This window comes from Anopheles funestus, chromosome 3RL (assembly GCF_943734845.2).
Source record: "Anopheles funestus chromosome 3RL, idAnoFuneDA-416_04, whole genome shotgun sequence".
Lineage (NCBI taxonomy): Eukaryota > Metazoa > Arthropoda > Insecta > Diptera > Culicidae > Anopheles > Anopheles funestus.
In genome coordinates, this window is record NC_064599.1 from 51,600,679 (window position 1) to 51,615,190 (window position 14,512).

At 42.4% G+C, this 14,512-nt stretch overlaps 6 protein-coding genes across 7 annotated transcripts in view; 2 read left to right on the forward strand and 4 right to left on the reverse strand.

Annotated features, from left to right (window-relative positions):
• Positions 1–60: 60 nt before the first annotated feature.
• LOC125769665 (ubiquinone biosynthesis O-methyltransferase-like) lies at positions 61–2,188 on the reverse strand. The gene is made up of 2 exons (XM_049438473.1): positions 1,622–2,188; positions 61–1,545 (listed from the first exon to the last, which is right to left on the reverse strand). The coding sequence occupies exons 1-2, from the start codon at positions 1,864–1,866 to the stop codon at positions 903–905; spliced, it is 888 nt and encodes a 295-aa protein (XP_049294430.1). The 5' UTR covers positions 1,867–2,188; the 3' UTR covers positions 61–902.
• Positions 2,189–2,281: 93 nt separating this feature from the next.
• LOC125769607 (nucleolar complex protein 2 homolog) lies at positions 2,282–5,433 on the reverse strand. Its single transcript, XM_049438395.1, has one exon. It carries the CDS (start codon positions 5,268–5,270, stop codon positions 2,364–2,366), a length of 2,907 nt encoding a protein of 968 aa, XP_049294352.1. The 5' UTR covers positions 5,271–5,433; the 3' UTR covers positions 2,282–2,363.
• Positions 5,434–5,626: 193 nt separating this feature from the next.
• Positions 5,627–6,775, forward strand: LOC125769666 (ubiquinone biosynthesis O-methyltransferase, mitochondrial). The gene is made up of 2 exons (XM_049438474.1): positions 5,627–5,817; positions 5,880–6,775. Exons 1-2 carry the CDS (start codon positions 5,765–5,767, stop codon positions 6,685–6,687), a joined length of 861 nt encoding a protein of 286 aa, XP_049294431.1. The 5' UTR covers positions 5,627–5,764; the 3' UTR covers positions 6,688–6,775.
• LOC125769691 (uncharacterized) lies at positions 6,691–7,392 on the reverse strand. The gene is made up of 2 exons (XM_049438500.1): positions 7,190–7,392; positions 6,691–7,121 (listed from the first exon to the last, which is right to left on the reverse strand). Exons 1-2 carry the CDS (start codon positions 7,297–7,299, stop codon positions 6,779–6,781), a joined length of 453 nt encoding a protein of 150 aa, XP_049294457.1. The 5' UTR covers positions 7,300–7,392; the 3' UTR covers positions 6,691–6,778.
• Positions 7,393–7,631: 239 nt separating this feature from the next.
• LOC125769614 (coiled-coil and C2 domain-containing protein 1-like) lies at positions 7,632–12,045 on the forward strand. 2 transcript variants are annotated; one of them, XM_049438403.1, is made up of 5 exons: positions 7,632–7,848; positions 7,942–10,065; positions 10,138–10,289; positions 10,915–11,050; positions 11,142–12,045. In XM_049438403.1, the coding sequence occupies exons 1-5, from the start codon at positions 7,789–7,791 to the stop codon at positions 11,259–11,261; spliced, it is 2,592 nt and encodes an 863-aa protein (XP_049294360.1). In that variant the 5' UTR covers positions 7,632–7,788; the 3' UTR covers positions 11,262–12,045. The 2 variants fall into 2 exon arrangements, with proteins under 2 accessions (XP_049294360.1, XP_049294361.1); XM_049438404.1 differs by having other exon boundaries at positions 10,960–11,050.
• A 114-nt stretch (positions 12,046–12,159) lies between these two features.
• The window catches only part of LOC125769628 (uncharacterized), a 29,134-nt gene continuing 26,781 nt past the window's right edge, over positions 12,160–14,512 (reverse strand). The window contains exon 8 of the mRNA XM_049438428.1: positions 12,160–13,216. Coding sequence (XP_049294385.1) covers positions 12,962–13,216 — 255 coding nt within the window. The 3' untranslated portion in view covers positions 12,160–12,961. The remainder of the gene's footprint in view (positions 13,217–14,512) is intronic.

The window sequence follows — 14,512 nt, forward strand, 5'->3', positions numbered from 1 at the left end:
ATCCAATCAAAATCCACAAAAGGTTTTCTCTTCTTCTTCTTGGCTTAACGACCTCTCTAAGGCCACGCCGGCCAGTTCTGACTTATACTAGACTTATTTTTACCACCAGAAAAAGAACTTAAATTTTGCATTCCGTCATTGTGAACTATCAGTAACCAACATCGATAATTAGAAGGAACTCAAGATCGCTGGAACAGTTTGCCACACGGACCAAGAACACCAACAAGCACATCGGGAATTTACATCCGCTTCTTCTTTCGACGGAATTCGAAGGAATTCTTCGCCACGCTTTCAAGAAAGACCCAAATAATGAATATTCCGCTCATCCTAAAGTCGTCATCGGTGCAATGGAAAATGAATGATGTCTTTGTCATGCGGTCAAATTTAGTTAGAAAAAGATGAGAAGTTCTTAATTTCAGGACACAGATCCTGATTCAAATGTTTTCAGATAATCTATTCCAAAATTTATTGAGTGCTTCCTAATGAATTCTTCTACAATACATGTCAAGAGTTGTTAAAGAAATATGGGTTATGAGATGACGAAACATACGAAATGTTCGGCGGAAAACTTTCGTTACCAAAATATTGTTATAGACAAAGCTAGGTTATAATCAATCAATGAATTAACGAACTCTCTCGATGTTGCAGAGATATTTAAAGGTGCAAGAGGTAGAGACATTCTGCGAGTGAACAACATGGATGTGCTCAGATACCAAGATAGTCGACTCTAAAACTCTCTTTTTATATAACCCACATCGAAGCATGTTTCAGACTTATCAGATGTCGATACGGACAATAATTCTCTGTATTTTTTTTGTATTTTTGCAAGAATTGATATATAATTTAAGCTCTCAATGGTTCATCGTAATCCAATACACTTGTCGTGCACCTTGAACAAGTGCCTATTCCTTAACCGCATGTAACGCATACGTAAGACTATTGAACGGCACCCAAACCCACTCACTTTCCCAGAACTTTAGATAGAACGGTCTCTGTTCAATTGTGCGACAACCGTACGCCTCTAGCATTGCTTCCGTTTCTTCAGGCGAAACAAACTGATCATAATCGTGCGAACCCTTCGGCAGCCTCTTCATGATATTTTCCAGCACTACCACCGCCAGAAGCCAGGACCAGTTGGTCTTGTTCCACGTACTGATGAATACAGAGCCACCCGGTTTCAGCACCGCAGCGACGTGCTTGAGCAGCGTACTCTTGTCCACCACATGCTCGATCGTTTCCGATAGTACGACCACATCATACTTGCCAACCGCACCTTGCCAGTGTTCCTCGAGCGATTGTTCGTAGTACTGGCAACGATCCTTAATGTCCGTTTGCTTATGTGCGTGTGCCTTGGCTACCTCGATTAGGTGTCGCGCTGGATCAATACCGACTACGTTCGCGTGCAGTTTCGCAAGCGCCTCCGAATAAATTCCACCACCGCAACCAACATCCAGCACCGTGAGACCTTTCAAGGCATCCGTCGTGTACCGTTGCTTTCGATCTAGTTTCCCTGCCTTGATGAGACCTTCCACAACCATTGGAACTCTAAAATGAAACAGTTTGAAATGCCGATATAAGTATTTCAGTTTGTATCTATTGCAATCGGGAATAAGCGTCTTACCTCAATTTATTTAACTTATGCAGCAAAATCATAGGCCCAGTCGGTTCCCACCAGTGCGTCGAAAGTTGATCAAAGGTGGCAATTTGCTCCTCTGCCGTACTTTTCATCGACAGACCCTCCATCAGGCTGAGGAAGGCGATCGATGCTTTTTCGAAACATTTTGCTATTACAAATTGAAAGAACGATAGCACCAGCGTGCAGATCACAAATCCTTTCGATCGCATCACCGAATCGTTACTCTCCATCTTTTCGTTTTCGGTGGTGGCAATAAAATTCCTTCCTTTGATACACACTTTAACTGTCCCGAAGCGATCACACGACTGATATTGTTCCAAGTGTACAGGGCAGCTTTTAAAGGGCTATTAAATTCCTCACTTTGAGCAATGTTGGGTAATGTGGCGCTCACTAATTATTATACCCCACCGTCCGTTATAGTATAACCTAGCTGCTCACAACACGCAAAAGCTTGCACGAAATCAAGTTAAAACAAACGGTATCACCTTACAACCCGTTCCTTTTGCAGCATTTTCGACCTTAACATTGGAAAATGGCATATGAACTAAATTCAATTTGGATTTATAATTAATATAATAACAATTTTCTCAACTATGTTCGACTAAAGCAATCGATAGCTACTAGTGATCGCTTACAGCTGACATGTACATTTAAGAGACATAATCCCTTAAAACCAATTTATTGATACCTTCTTGCAACGTACACACAATAATCTTAACAAACGCCCTTAATCGTCCCAATCATCCAGGGCTAAATCTTTCAGAATATCCACCTGATCTGCATCCGTTCCATCTTCCAACGGATACTCTTCAACGATTGTACGCTTTTGTGGTTTGTTGTGTTGCTTTGTTGATTTCTTTTTGCTACTCTTTTCGGGTACTTCTTGTTCATCCTCCTCATCACTATCCAAGCTCATCTCCGGCCCATCATCGCTATTTTCCTCCATGGCGGACATCGATTCATCATCGGATTCGTCACCATCATCTTCTTCCTTTCCTTCAAACCCGATCATATCATCATCATCATCATCATCGTCCTCATCGTCCGATGGGAACAACGTTACAGGACCGTCCTTTTTCACCTGTGGCTTCTTCTGCAGTTTCTTTACTGTCGGAAGTTTATAGTCACTGATATTCTCCGAATCCGTAGCATGTCGACGTTTAATCGATTCCGATTCTTTCGCAAAGGTAGCGTAGAACTTCATCAGCGGTGTACCATCCGCGCGAACCGTTTCCTCCCATGCACGGATACGTTCCGTTTCCTTCAACGGTATGTCCATCTTGACGCGTAGCTTTTCCATGAACTCATAGTTCTCCATAAACTTATCGCTAAGTTCCTTCATCTTGCACGAGTAATAGTACCGTTGCGTGGGCTGCTTGATCGTTTTCATGTACTCGTTGACTTTTTTCCTGTACTCGCGCAGCTGCAATATGATCGGTAAGATGATCTCTGGGAAACCGACCGATGCGGACTCGTTGGTCGCAAACTCCAACATCAATTCGTAGATCTGGTCGATCACGGCGTCTTTGAAAGCTTTCGATTGAATATTTGCCGGTGCAAATCGTAATAAGCAGGTCAGATTGACCGGGTTCATGAGCATTTTTTTATAGGGCTCATTGAAGCTGTTGGATCGTAGCACCTCCACCAGAAACGGAAGTACCGGTATGTAAATATTAGTTTTGGCATTCAGTTCTACCAGCATGCGACAGCAGTGGAAGCGCAACGGGAAGTACTGTGCAGAGGGTATCAATTTAATAACGCCGATCGTGATCGAAACAAACGGATAGATTAGTGGTTCGAGCACTTCGCCATGTGCATGGGCCGCACCGAGAATATCTCCCCAAAGCTTCAACGAGTTTATGTACTGCCAGTTGTAGATGTACCGGAAGCTATCCTTTTTCTGCGTTACAACAGCATTCCGCAGGTGAATGGCGAGCTGACGGATGTACAAAAACATGTGCTGGTACGACAAACCGAAATTGAGCAAAAACATCTCTGTTAACGAGCGACGCATAAAGTTGATGTTGGGCAGAGTGTTCGGAGAAACGAATTTGCTGTTCTTGATGTACGCCAGATACATCACCTTCAGTACCTTGCTGAGGAACATGGATTGTTGTGCATTTGTAATCTTCAAGATGCACATAAAAGCTAAAACCCGGATCGTTTCCTCCTCTGCTGTACTCCAAATGCTGATCAGACGCTTTAGAATGGGTTTCGTTAAGTTTTTATAACACACCAGAATCGATGAAAATTGATGCAGATGTTTTAGAAGCACGGACATGATGTGTGACGAGGCTACGTTGTCGAGCAAATTTGTCAAATCGGTCAAATACGACTTTAGACAGCCTTTTATCTTCTTGAACCGTCTATGATTCTTCAGATGCTTAAACTGTTGTTTTTCGTCCAATGCAAGGTAGCTACGAACAGCAGGGCCAAGGTATAGGACACATGTTTGAACGATCCCATTGAATAGAGCTGAACCTTGAACGATATACGGTGGAATAACGCTTTTATCACCCGTGACAGTGAAAAGTGCTGAACTGAAAGCCTTGCAGATGCTCCTGATGCCTTTGACATGTTTTACCGGAAAGGTGGTCAGATCTTTTGTCCATGCTTTCAACATTCTAAACGTTACCTTCTTACCCGGCGTACTATCGTCAACGTTTTCACCATCGTCTTGCCCATCGTCTTCGCCATCGTCTTCTTTCTCGTCGTCCTCATTCGGATCAAAATCACTTTCATCGCTGGCCACTTCCAGCTTACTCGGCAACTCGTGCACATTTCCCTCTTCATCGTCAACCGCTTCTTCGTCCGACGAATCGTTCCATTCAGAATCGCTTCCTACCATTTGTCCGAATTTTAGCAATTTAGCATCATTTTGCTTCAAAAAAGCAAACAGTTCGGGATCGGTGGTTTCCAGTCTGGCAAGCGCCTCCTTGTGTTCCTTTTCTACCTGTTTCATGCCCCTCTCTGGATCATGCTCATTCTCTTCGTCGGAATCTTCAGGAGCAGCACGTTGGCTTTTCATTTTCTTAGCATCTTTCTTTTTAAGCACAAGTGATTGTTTAGTACTGCTTTTCTTCTTTTTTTCTTTTAACTCTTCCTTTGTCCGTTTAAGGGATTTTTCCCTTTTCTTCGGATTCGTAGTTTTCGTATCATTATCGGAACTGCCAGCATCTTCAGAATCCGATTCCGATTTAGACAGTTTGCGATTTCTTTTCTTCTCGTTTCCATTTGTTGCAGGCTTACGGTCTTTAGATTTAATTTTTTTCTCCATTACTTTGTTTTCATGTTCCACTCCGTTAGCATGCGGTTTATCTTCGAAATTAGTCTTTTTCTTCTTTCCATCTAGCAAAGCTTTCTTCTTCTGATTTTTCTTTCCAGTACCATTTACGATCGTTTCTGATTCATCGGTATCCATCAATTTCTTGGCCTTTTCTGCAACTTTAGTTTTCGATTTAGCGCCGTTTAGATCCTGTTTCTTTTTAGCCTTTCCAATACCATTCGACTTGATTTTACTCTTCGGTTTCGCGTCAGGTTCATCATCCCCTACATCTGCATCCATGTTGTCCAAAAAGTTGTCTAGGGACATGTTCTGGAAGTCTTCCTTTTTCTTCGACTGTTTAATCTTCATTCTGGGTATGTAATGGATAACACAACAATTAAACAATGACGTGTGAACACTTTAATTAATGAAAATCTTGAACTTTTCGCAACTTGTTTTCACAGGCCGGGCGATCTCGCACGTGTTTACCGCGTTGACGTTTTCTGAACCATGCTTAATTTGACAGCGGGTTGAATGTCAAATACAATGTTGCCAGTTTGGCAGTTTATCAATACATATTTCAAATAAATATTGAATCAATATCCAATTATTTCGTGTTTGCTGATATTTGTACCAAATGCATAATTACAATTTTATAAAATTTCAAACGATAATCAACCAAACGCATAAAAATGGCATCGCTAACAATTTCATACAAAAAAGTATGCAAAATATTTTGACACAGTTGTTGGTTACCGATGCCAACTGTGAAGTTTTCATTGTTTGGAAACAACGAACGAGCGCCGGTGATTAGGATCAGAGTCAAGTTTTATTCGTGTAAAGCTTTTTAAAATCATCAAACTATGCTACCTCAGCAAACCATTCGACTTTTGCGCCAAACAGTATTGCTTAAAAGGTAACATAAACATTACTTTTAGGTATTGAATAAAATGACGCAATATTTCGCTTTCCTTCTAGAACGTCCCGCAGTTTTTCCTCACCTTCGGAAACTATACGCACCCAATACAGTAATGTTGATCAGCGGGAAGTGGAAAATCTTTCGAAGCAGTCCACCGAATGGTGGGATCCACATGGTCCTATTCGTGGACTACACGCGATGAACGCCCTTCGTGTTCCTTTGATTCGTGACGGATTAATCACGACCGGTGCTGTGGAGAAAACGCTTGTACGAAAACCAAATGTCCTCGCAAATTTGAACATTTTGGAGGTGGGATGTGGTGGAGGGATTTTAACGGAAGCAGTTGCCAAATTGCATTCGAAAGTAGTCGGTATTGATCCAAGCGAAAAATTGATCAACGTGGCAAAACAACATGCTTTAGAAGATAAATCGCTTAATCCGCAACAAATTCAATATTATGTAGAAACCATCGAGCAACATGCTGCCAAAAATGTTGAACAATATGATGCAGTGGTCGCTTCGGAGGTATTGGAGCACGTGAATGATAAGGTGGCATTTATCGAGCAGTGTCTGAGCGCCCTTAAACCGGGAGGATCTATGTTTATTACCACGATCAACAAAACGACACCTTCGTGGCTGGGGGCCATCGTTGGTGCCGAACAAGTTTTTAAACTAGTTCCCGAAGGTACTCACGATTGGGATAAGTTCATATCGCCACTCGATTTGCAACGAATTCTCTCTAGCTACAATTGCAACACAATACTTGTGCACGGAATGTTTTACCAGTTTTGGTCAAACCAGTGGTGTTGGACGAAGAACACTGATATAAATTACGCGCTCCATGCAATTAAAATAAAAGAACAGTAAGTGTTTCACATGTTTGATTTAAATTTAATACACCTACTTATTGTAGAAGCAATACGTGAATCACAATAAAGTAATTAATTTATTAAACAACTCAAGTTGAACGTTTTATGTTTAACGGTAGTGGATGCTGCAGCCTTTTTTTATGGGTATCATACTTCTTATTCATTGAGTGCATTACACTGGAGTAGAACTGGGCCATCTCCGCATCGGGAACGTCTGTTTCCATCTTAGCTTTCTTGGCGGCTTCCTCTCGCTCACGTTTCGCGACGTCTACTCCGGATTCGATTTCAATAATTCGCTCTATTTCGGGATTCATGCCACCGTAGCTGATACGGCCTTCGATCAGATTTTCACATGGCACGTAGCTAGGCTCTATTACATATTTTACAGTTTCTGATAACATTTTATCCGTAATTTCACTTGCATACAGTGCACTGGAAGGAAATAACACATTGTTTGTTGTTACAATCATTTCAGTTTTCGCTGGAACCGTTGTGCTTACCGGCCTCGTTCATTGTCTGCTTCTTTGTCTAATTTTTCCTTCGTCCGCGACATAAATTTCATCTGCAAAATACCCTTCGAAAGTTGTACTTTATTCATTTTCGTAGACATTTTAAGGCTATTTCCCGTATCGAAACAGTGGAAACAAGAATGGAGGAATACGTAAACAAATCAGACATGTGCATGTGCAAGGCTGATGACAATCAATTTGTCAATGTAATAACCGGTAAACCGGTTCAAACATTTATTACAAACAGATGCTAAAAAAGCGTAATTCACCGTTGCAATGTATTACAACAAGTTCGGAGTTCTAATTAAAAGGAGTAAAATAAAGGTACGTGATGTAATTCTGTATAGGAGGAAGGCATTTACGATTGCAAAATACGACGTATTATTTGAAATAACCGGTTCGTTTTTCTAACGGCTGTCCTTCCGACGCAGCTGTCATTCACAATCAAAACAAAAACGCGATCTTTATTCCGAAAGTGAGCTCCAAAACAAGACGCATACAAATTCCAAAGCAGTGAAAAAGTTCTCCGCAGTCTATAAAAGTGTAATTAGTGTGTTTGTTTAATGCAGTGTCTGTGATTGTGTTTTACCATGTTTGGTTTCAGCAAGCCAACGCCACCCAAGCGTGAACGAACGCGAAATCCTGCGGAGGTAAGTTTATAGAGTGAGAGCGATGCTACAACAGCCTGCGGCATTAGTCATCACCTCATGTTTTTCTTTGTGCTTTTTCGAATGCATGAACAGTTTGGAATATTCGGACTATCGGACGATATCGCAGGTATCGGAGACGATGATGGAAGTGATGCAGATGACGATGCTTTGGAAGCGGAACTGGCTGCAATTACGGCCGGAATGGGTGGCGTTCGAAAAGCGAAACCAAAACCCAAACCGAAAGGAATTGTGGCACCACAGGAGCTGGATGCTATGGTAGCGGCTAGTTTGCGAGACGTGGGTAGCGATGAGGATGCGTCCGATGGCGACGAAGATGATTCGGATTTGTTGGATGAACTGTCAGCGATTACGGGAGACGCGGGTGAATACGAAGAGGAAGTCGCTAAAGCTAAACCTCCAACAGCACCGCCAAGAAAAAGTTCATCGAATGAAGAGTTAGTAGCACTGCTTAAATCTCGTGTCGTAATGTACACACAGGCCGAGGAGGGTGCCAAGAAAGGGGGTGATTCGGGAAAAGCAAGAAGATTTAATCGTGGGCTTAAAACACTCAAAGACCAATTACGACTGGCCGAAGCAGGAAAGGCAGTCGATCAGAGTGAAATACCTCCTGAAGTGAGCGTTAAATTGGCAGCGCCGCCGAAGGATGCTACAAATGATACATCGAAACCTATTGCAACAGGGCCAGCACCTGTTCGTCCTGCGCCTCCGCCACCATCTGCGATCTCTCCATCTACCCCAGATGAGCCAGGACCTTCACGAGCAGTACCACCGGTGCCACCAAGACGTGAAGCAAAGCCACCAACGATGCCGGCACCAGTACTGCAAGAAACAGTCGCGAAGGAAAACCCTAAGCTAACTCTTCTAAATGAAAGAAAGCAACTCTACAAACAAGCTGCACTAAATGCAAAAAAAGCGGGTAATAACGAACAAGCGATGGCGTACGTTAAGGTTCTAAAACAGTTCGATGTGGTAATTCATGCCATGGAAAATGGTGAGGAAGTAGATCTTAGTCGAATGCCACCGCCTCCGAGTGAGTTGAGTACTGCACAGACTATCCAACCACCAGTGCCTTCCGATAGCAAACCGAAACAGGAAGAAAAGATACAGAAGGAAGCGGAAACACCTTCACCATCTGTTCCCGTTGGTACTGTGGAACAACCGATCGACGAAGAAGAGGAGGAAGAGGAAAACTTAATTCAAGCATCTACTGTGCTGGAAGCACTTGAGCAGCGTTTGGAAAAGTATATATCCGTCGAACAGGCGGCCAAAGACGAGGGCAACAGTTCGAAAGCTCGCCGAATGGGAAGAATTGTGAAACAATATCAAGACGCGATAAAGATGCATAAGGCAGGGAAACCGATTCCCATCGATGAACTACCAACACCACCGGGCTATGGGCCAATTCCGGTCGATGGACCTCCGAAGCCACCGGTACCAGCTGTAGCTAAAAAGCCTGCTCCTTCCATACCGCAGAAACCTCAAGTGGCATCGCCACTCCTACCGGCCGGAGAGCAAATGCCAGGGCCAAGCAAGAGCTCACCGAAACCAGCTACACTGTTCGATAAACAGTTAAACCTTTTGCTGGAACGTCACCGCGAATACAAACAGGCGGCTATTGAAGCGAAAAAAGCAGGCGATCTCGATGAAGCGAAGGAATGTTTGCGAGTGTTCAAGGGGCTGGAAAAGCTGATAGAGGTAGCTCGCGCTGGTGGCAGGGTAGATCTGACAACGGTTCCGATTGCACCCTCGAAACGCAACGCACTCGAGGCGTCCTTTACTATTGTGAACACGGAGGACTGCGATCAGCCGGGAGGCGATAATGAACAGACAGGGACTGACCAGGGCGTCGATGGTGAAACGCGTATAAGGCTAGAGGAACAGTTGTCAAAGCAGTTGATTATCTGCCGGAATACTCGCGATCATCATCGCGCAATGGGTGACATTGCGGGGATGAACAAATTCGAAAATCTCGCGCTCAACGTACAGAAGGATCTCGATCTGGTACGGCTGGTCCATCGGCAGGGATTACCGTTGCCTAAATTCCACTATGAAAAGCTCCAATTTAATGTGGTAAAATGCCACACGGATCTGTCGGACAATGAGATCGAGATATGTGTGGTGCGCGGAATCAATTACAACGTTCCCAATCCGAAGGATGTCGATACCTATGTGAAGTTTGAGTTTCCTTATCCGCAGGTAACATTCGATAAGTGATTGGTTATGTGTAAGGTTGATTTTAATTTATTTCTTTTACCTAATTCATCACAGGAAGATCCGTTGAAAGGAAGGACGAACCTCGTTAAAGACACTCACAGTCCCGAGTACAATTACCAGCAAACGCTCGAAATCCAACGCAACCAGCGAAACTGTCAGCGTGTGTTCAAGCGACAAGCGGTGAAATGTGAAGTCTTCTCGAAGGGGTAAGATACATTCCCATTGTACACAGCTTGTGGTAGTAAGCTTTGGATGCTTTGTCCTCAAAACGTTACGTCGATTATTGTAAGTTGTCTAAACAACACTGACACTGAAAAACGAAAAATTAGAAATCTACCCCGAGCCCTAAACGAATCACCTGTTTAATTAGTACCTATATATATTAATTTGGCAAGGAAACCCGCTTTTGTTTGAAACTCTTCATTCACTAGTGTAGCAATATGCCGTTAAAAAAAATGTTTACCCACTTCCATCCTTCCTTGCTTGCGTTGAGCACACCCGTAGATCTTTGCATGCCCTTAGTAGCATTCCAGTAGAACATGCCGTACGCCATTGTCTAGTGGCTTTCATTCTATAGCGTGTTTTTTTTTCTTCCTTTTCATTTTATTGTACGCACGATACGCATTGTGCTATGGCACGTTTTGTTGTTGTTTTTGTTGTTGTGTACAACAATGCTTGGCGCGTTTAAAAAAAAAATTACGCACGTGTTTTGTGCATGTCCTTCTTGCCACGCGGCACACGATTGTACCGCGCGGATACATATCGGTGTGTGCCTTTCGTGTACGTGTTCATTTTGCTTGTAATGACGGTGATTCGCCCTCCTGCCACTAGCTGCTGCTGTCACGGTGCATCAACTGGACTTTTCTCCTGTTTCAGTGGTTTCCTGCGCTCGGACGTGCTGATCGGTACGGTGACGGTCAAGTTGCAGCCGCTGGAGACGCAGATCGAAATCCACGATTCATTTCCGGTGAGTAGCAATAGACACACGCGTACCGGCTCATTTCCAACCGGATTCAATTTTCGCGAGCTGCATTCTCAACGCTTTAACGTGCTTGCAGCTAATGGACGGGAGGCGTACGGTCGGTGGCAAGCTCGAGGTCAAAATACGTGTTCGTAATCCCATCCTGACGAAGCAAATCGAGCAGATTAACGAACGTTGGGTGGTGCTCGATTCATAGACACACTTCCGGGACGACGAATGACTTCCGTTTCGGGATGGCGCGGCGACACGCGGGACATGAAATTCTGAACCAAATTACCGAACTATTTGTATGTGGGTGTGCATATAGGTGTGTGCACCGTGCAGCGGTGTACCGGTATCAAACTGCAACAACGAAACGCTTTGTGCAACGGATTGCGCGAAATGTAGCTGAATAAATTAAACTCATTCGGCCGGCTTTGTACTATGGACAGACCGTGCAAACCAGTTTCGGTCGATGTTAGAATGTGATATTAAAGGAAACGGTTTGCTTTTAGCATTCGGTCCACACGAGAAACCATCCGTGTGCTATGTTTGTGTGGGGTTTTATCGGTATCAATTGAATGAATACAACTCCTAACTCGTTCGCTTCTTGATTGACTGTTCCGCCGGGGAGCTTGATTCACGGTCGCGGAGATGGCGGCAGTACGTCACAAAGCATAAAGTATGTCCATTCGGCTAATTACGATACTGTACGATGTTGTCACCCAGTGCATAAGACAATGTAAAGAACACGCTTACACAGTTATCTAATTGTTAGGTATGAAATAATGAACTTCAAAGAAGAGATACGGCGCAAAAACGTTGCAAACTAAAACTAACAGAAATACGAGTCTCGTAAAGCTTTCACGTTTCGTGTTGTAACACACCAAGCAAAAAATTATATTTTACACGTTTTGGTTCTGGTTGGAATGAAAAAAAAATTGTTTAATACCGTTCGTTTTTATGTATTTATCAGTTTAAAAAACACATTTATGTACGGATGCGGAAAAAGTCAACAATTTTCAACATCAAATCAATCTGTAGTAGTTACAAGGTTAAATAAAAAATGTGATTCAGCAACAAATATTAAATGCGTTAATAACATTTTCAAAAGAAAGAAACTTTTGGATGCGGAGCTATTGTACAACAGTGTTAATAATGGTGTGTAATAAAAAAAAAGACAGAAATATAACTGATGAATAAGGCTAAACAGCTTTATTGTTTTAAAATGCAGTGTATATTCATAACATTTACAATTAGTTTAATCTGTTATCAATTATATAACTCATAGAAAATGATTAAATAGCGAAATTTGAAATACATGCATTCGATGATGTGCAAATGTACTTTCTATCTCCGAACGAAAAGGTTCCCTATCATTTAATTGCTTTACTATTTGGGAATAAAGAAATGTGTGCTATCGTTTCTCTGTTGGATACACAAATATGTCATATGTGTACTGTAAGCTATGCACAATGCAAATTATCCTACTAGCTGTACGATCAAAAGCATCTGTCACCTTCAACAGAAGCATTTGGTTGGCAAAGATTTCCAGCTAGAGCCAACTATTTCCGACCAGTTAGTACGTGGGAAAGGAAATAGAAAAAAAATCTGTGCAAACCATACGTCACAGTTTGTGATCGATAAATAAGGACCAGCCTTCCTGTTCGATTCGATATGTTGCGCTTCTAAATCTGGTCTCCTAGCTCACGCAAACGACCATTCGTGCAAAATTCCACGTGTATGAAACGGTCCTTCACTTGCTGCCGAATCGCCTGTCCGTGTCAGTTCATCCAATTCCACGAAAGTTCCACTTCCTTCCGGTAAATTCCACCGTGCCCGACGGGCGATTTCCGGTCACGCTGTTTTGGAACGCCCACCACCCATCACGTGGCCACGAGTATTTCTTCTACTCCCCTATAGCCGATCGAGCGATATGTTGAGGCACATTCCGAACGTCAGCACACCGATGAAGCAGACGAGCACGAGAAAGCACAGATAGTGGGCGCTGACGGGCATCCGGAACAATTTGGCTGACATCTTTAGCGAGGACGCGTACAGCAGCACGGTGTTCAAATCTTCGGACGACGTGTTCCGGTGAACGAACGGGCGAATGCTTATCAGATGGCCGCAGGATTGCGTTTGACGGCAGGTGACGGTAAGGCTGGCGGCCTGTCGAAGAGAATGGAAAACGGTGTGGGTGAGTGGGTGTGAGCCAACACAAGCGCCCAAGAAGATACCATAGCGACACACAAAACGGACGCCCAATTTACGTTCCTTTGCCGAGATTTTTATTGGCTGGTGTGATACAGGAATGATAGCGATGTTCATAGCAAGGTAACTCCCAACTGCGTTCGAAGCTGTTTCGTTAGTGGTGGAATTAAAATTCTTTCCCGTGATTAATATGACAGTACGTAGAGTAGAGTAGGAATTTTTATCATGATTGGTTCTATAAACTATCATTTTAAAGCGCTTTTAAAGCTTTTAAAAATACCTAAAAGTTATTGCATTTTATTTGTAATATTCGAGGATTTACGAAATATTAGCTTTTTTTCTTTTTGATTTGTACGCGTCCATGCTGTATTGTTCAAATTGTAAGATAAATCGTAAGGACAATTGATGCTAGAATTGGCAATTTTTGAAAAAATGTTCCATTTAAACGATCGATATTTAGATGTCAAACACTGCGATGGAGAAAAAACTATTCCTCTTTTTTGCTTTCCAACATCAGCACAACGATTTAGCTCAATCTATAACCAATTGCAGTTCGATTTAACAAATGTATGATTTCCAAAACGATGTGCACCGAATCTGGTTCGATGCATCATGCATTCCGTTGTTCTTGGTTGAAAACTAGGAAATAGAACCACATTCCAATGATAACGATACGGATCGAATCTGATACACGGAAAACGATAACAATTTACTGAACGAACAAACTAAAACGATGGTATCGGAGTTATTCACTTAGGCACGATCGATATTTGCACGATGTATCGAATGGTTGTTAGAATAGTTTGATTTGAGAGCACAGTATCGATTGAGCTTATTGATTCTAAATAAGAGATACTAAAGCTTGAGTTACCAAGGTAATCATCAGGATTTTTTTCGTAATACATCCAACATATTTTGTAAACGTTTTAGCGTAGTAACATTTTTGATAAAGAAGAAATTTGATTCCTATCAGGAAATATCGGTATACTTTAACGATTTAAAATTTAAAACGATTACTTTAATTTTTTAGAGCGAAAAAAGTTTGATATTTGCCTAGAGTTCTTCAGATGATACCTGGAGGAATTATGAAACAAACAAATTCTAATTGGCTAACAATATGTAAAAATCGTAGAAGGTATTCTTTAAAACTTTATATAGCATCATTTTTATCTTTTTTGCATTATTGTAAAGAAGAAAGTTTGTATGCAGCGAAGACGAACATAAAAGCCGAAAGTGGATAAGAATGCCGAAAGT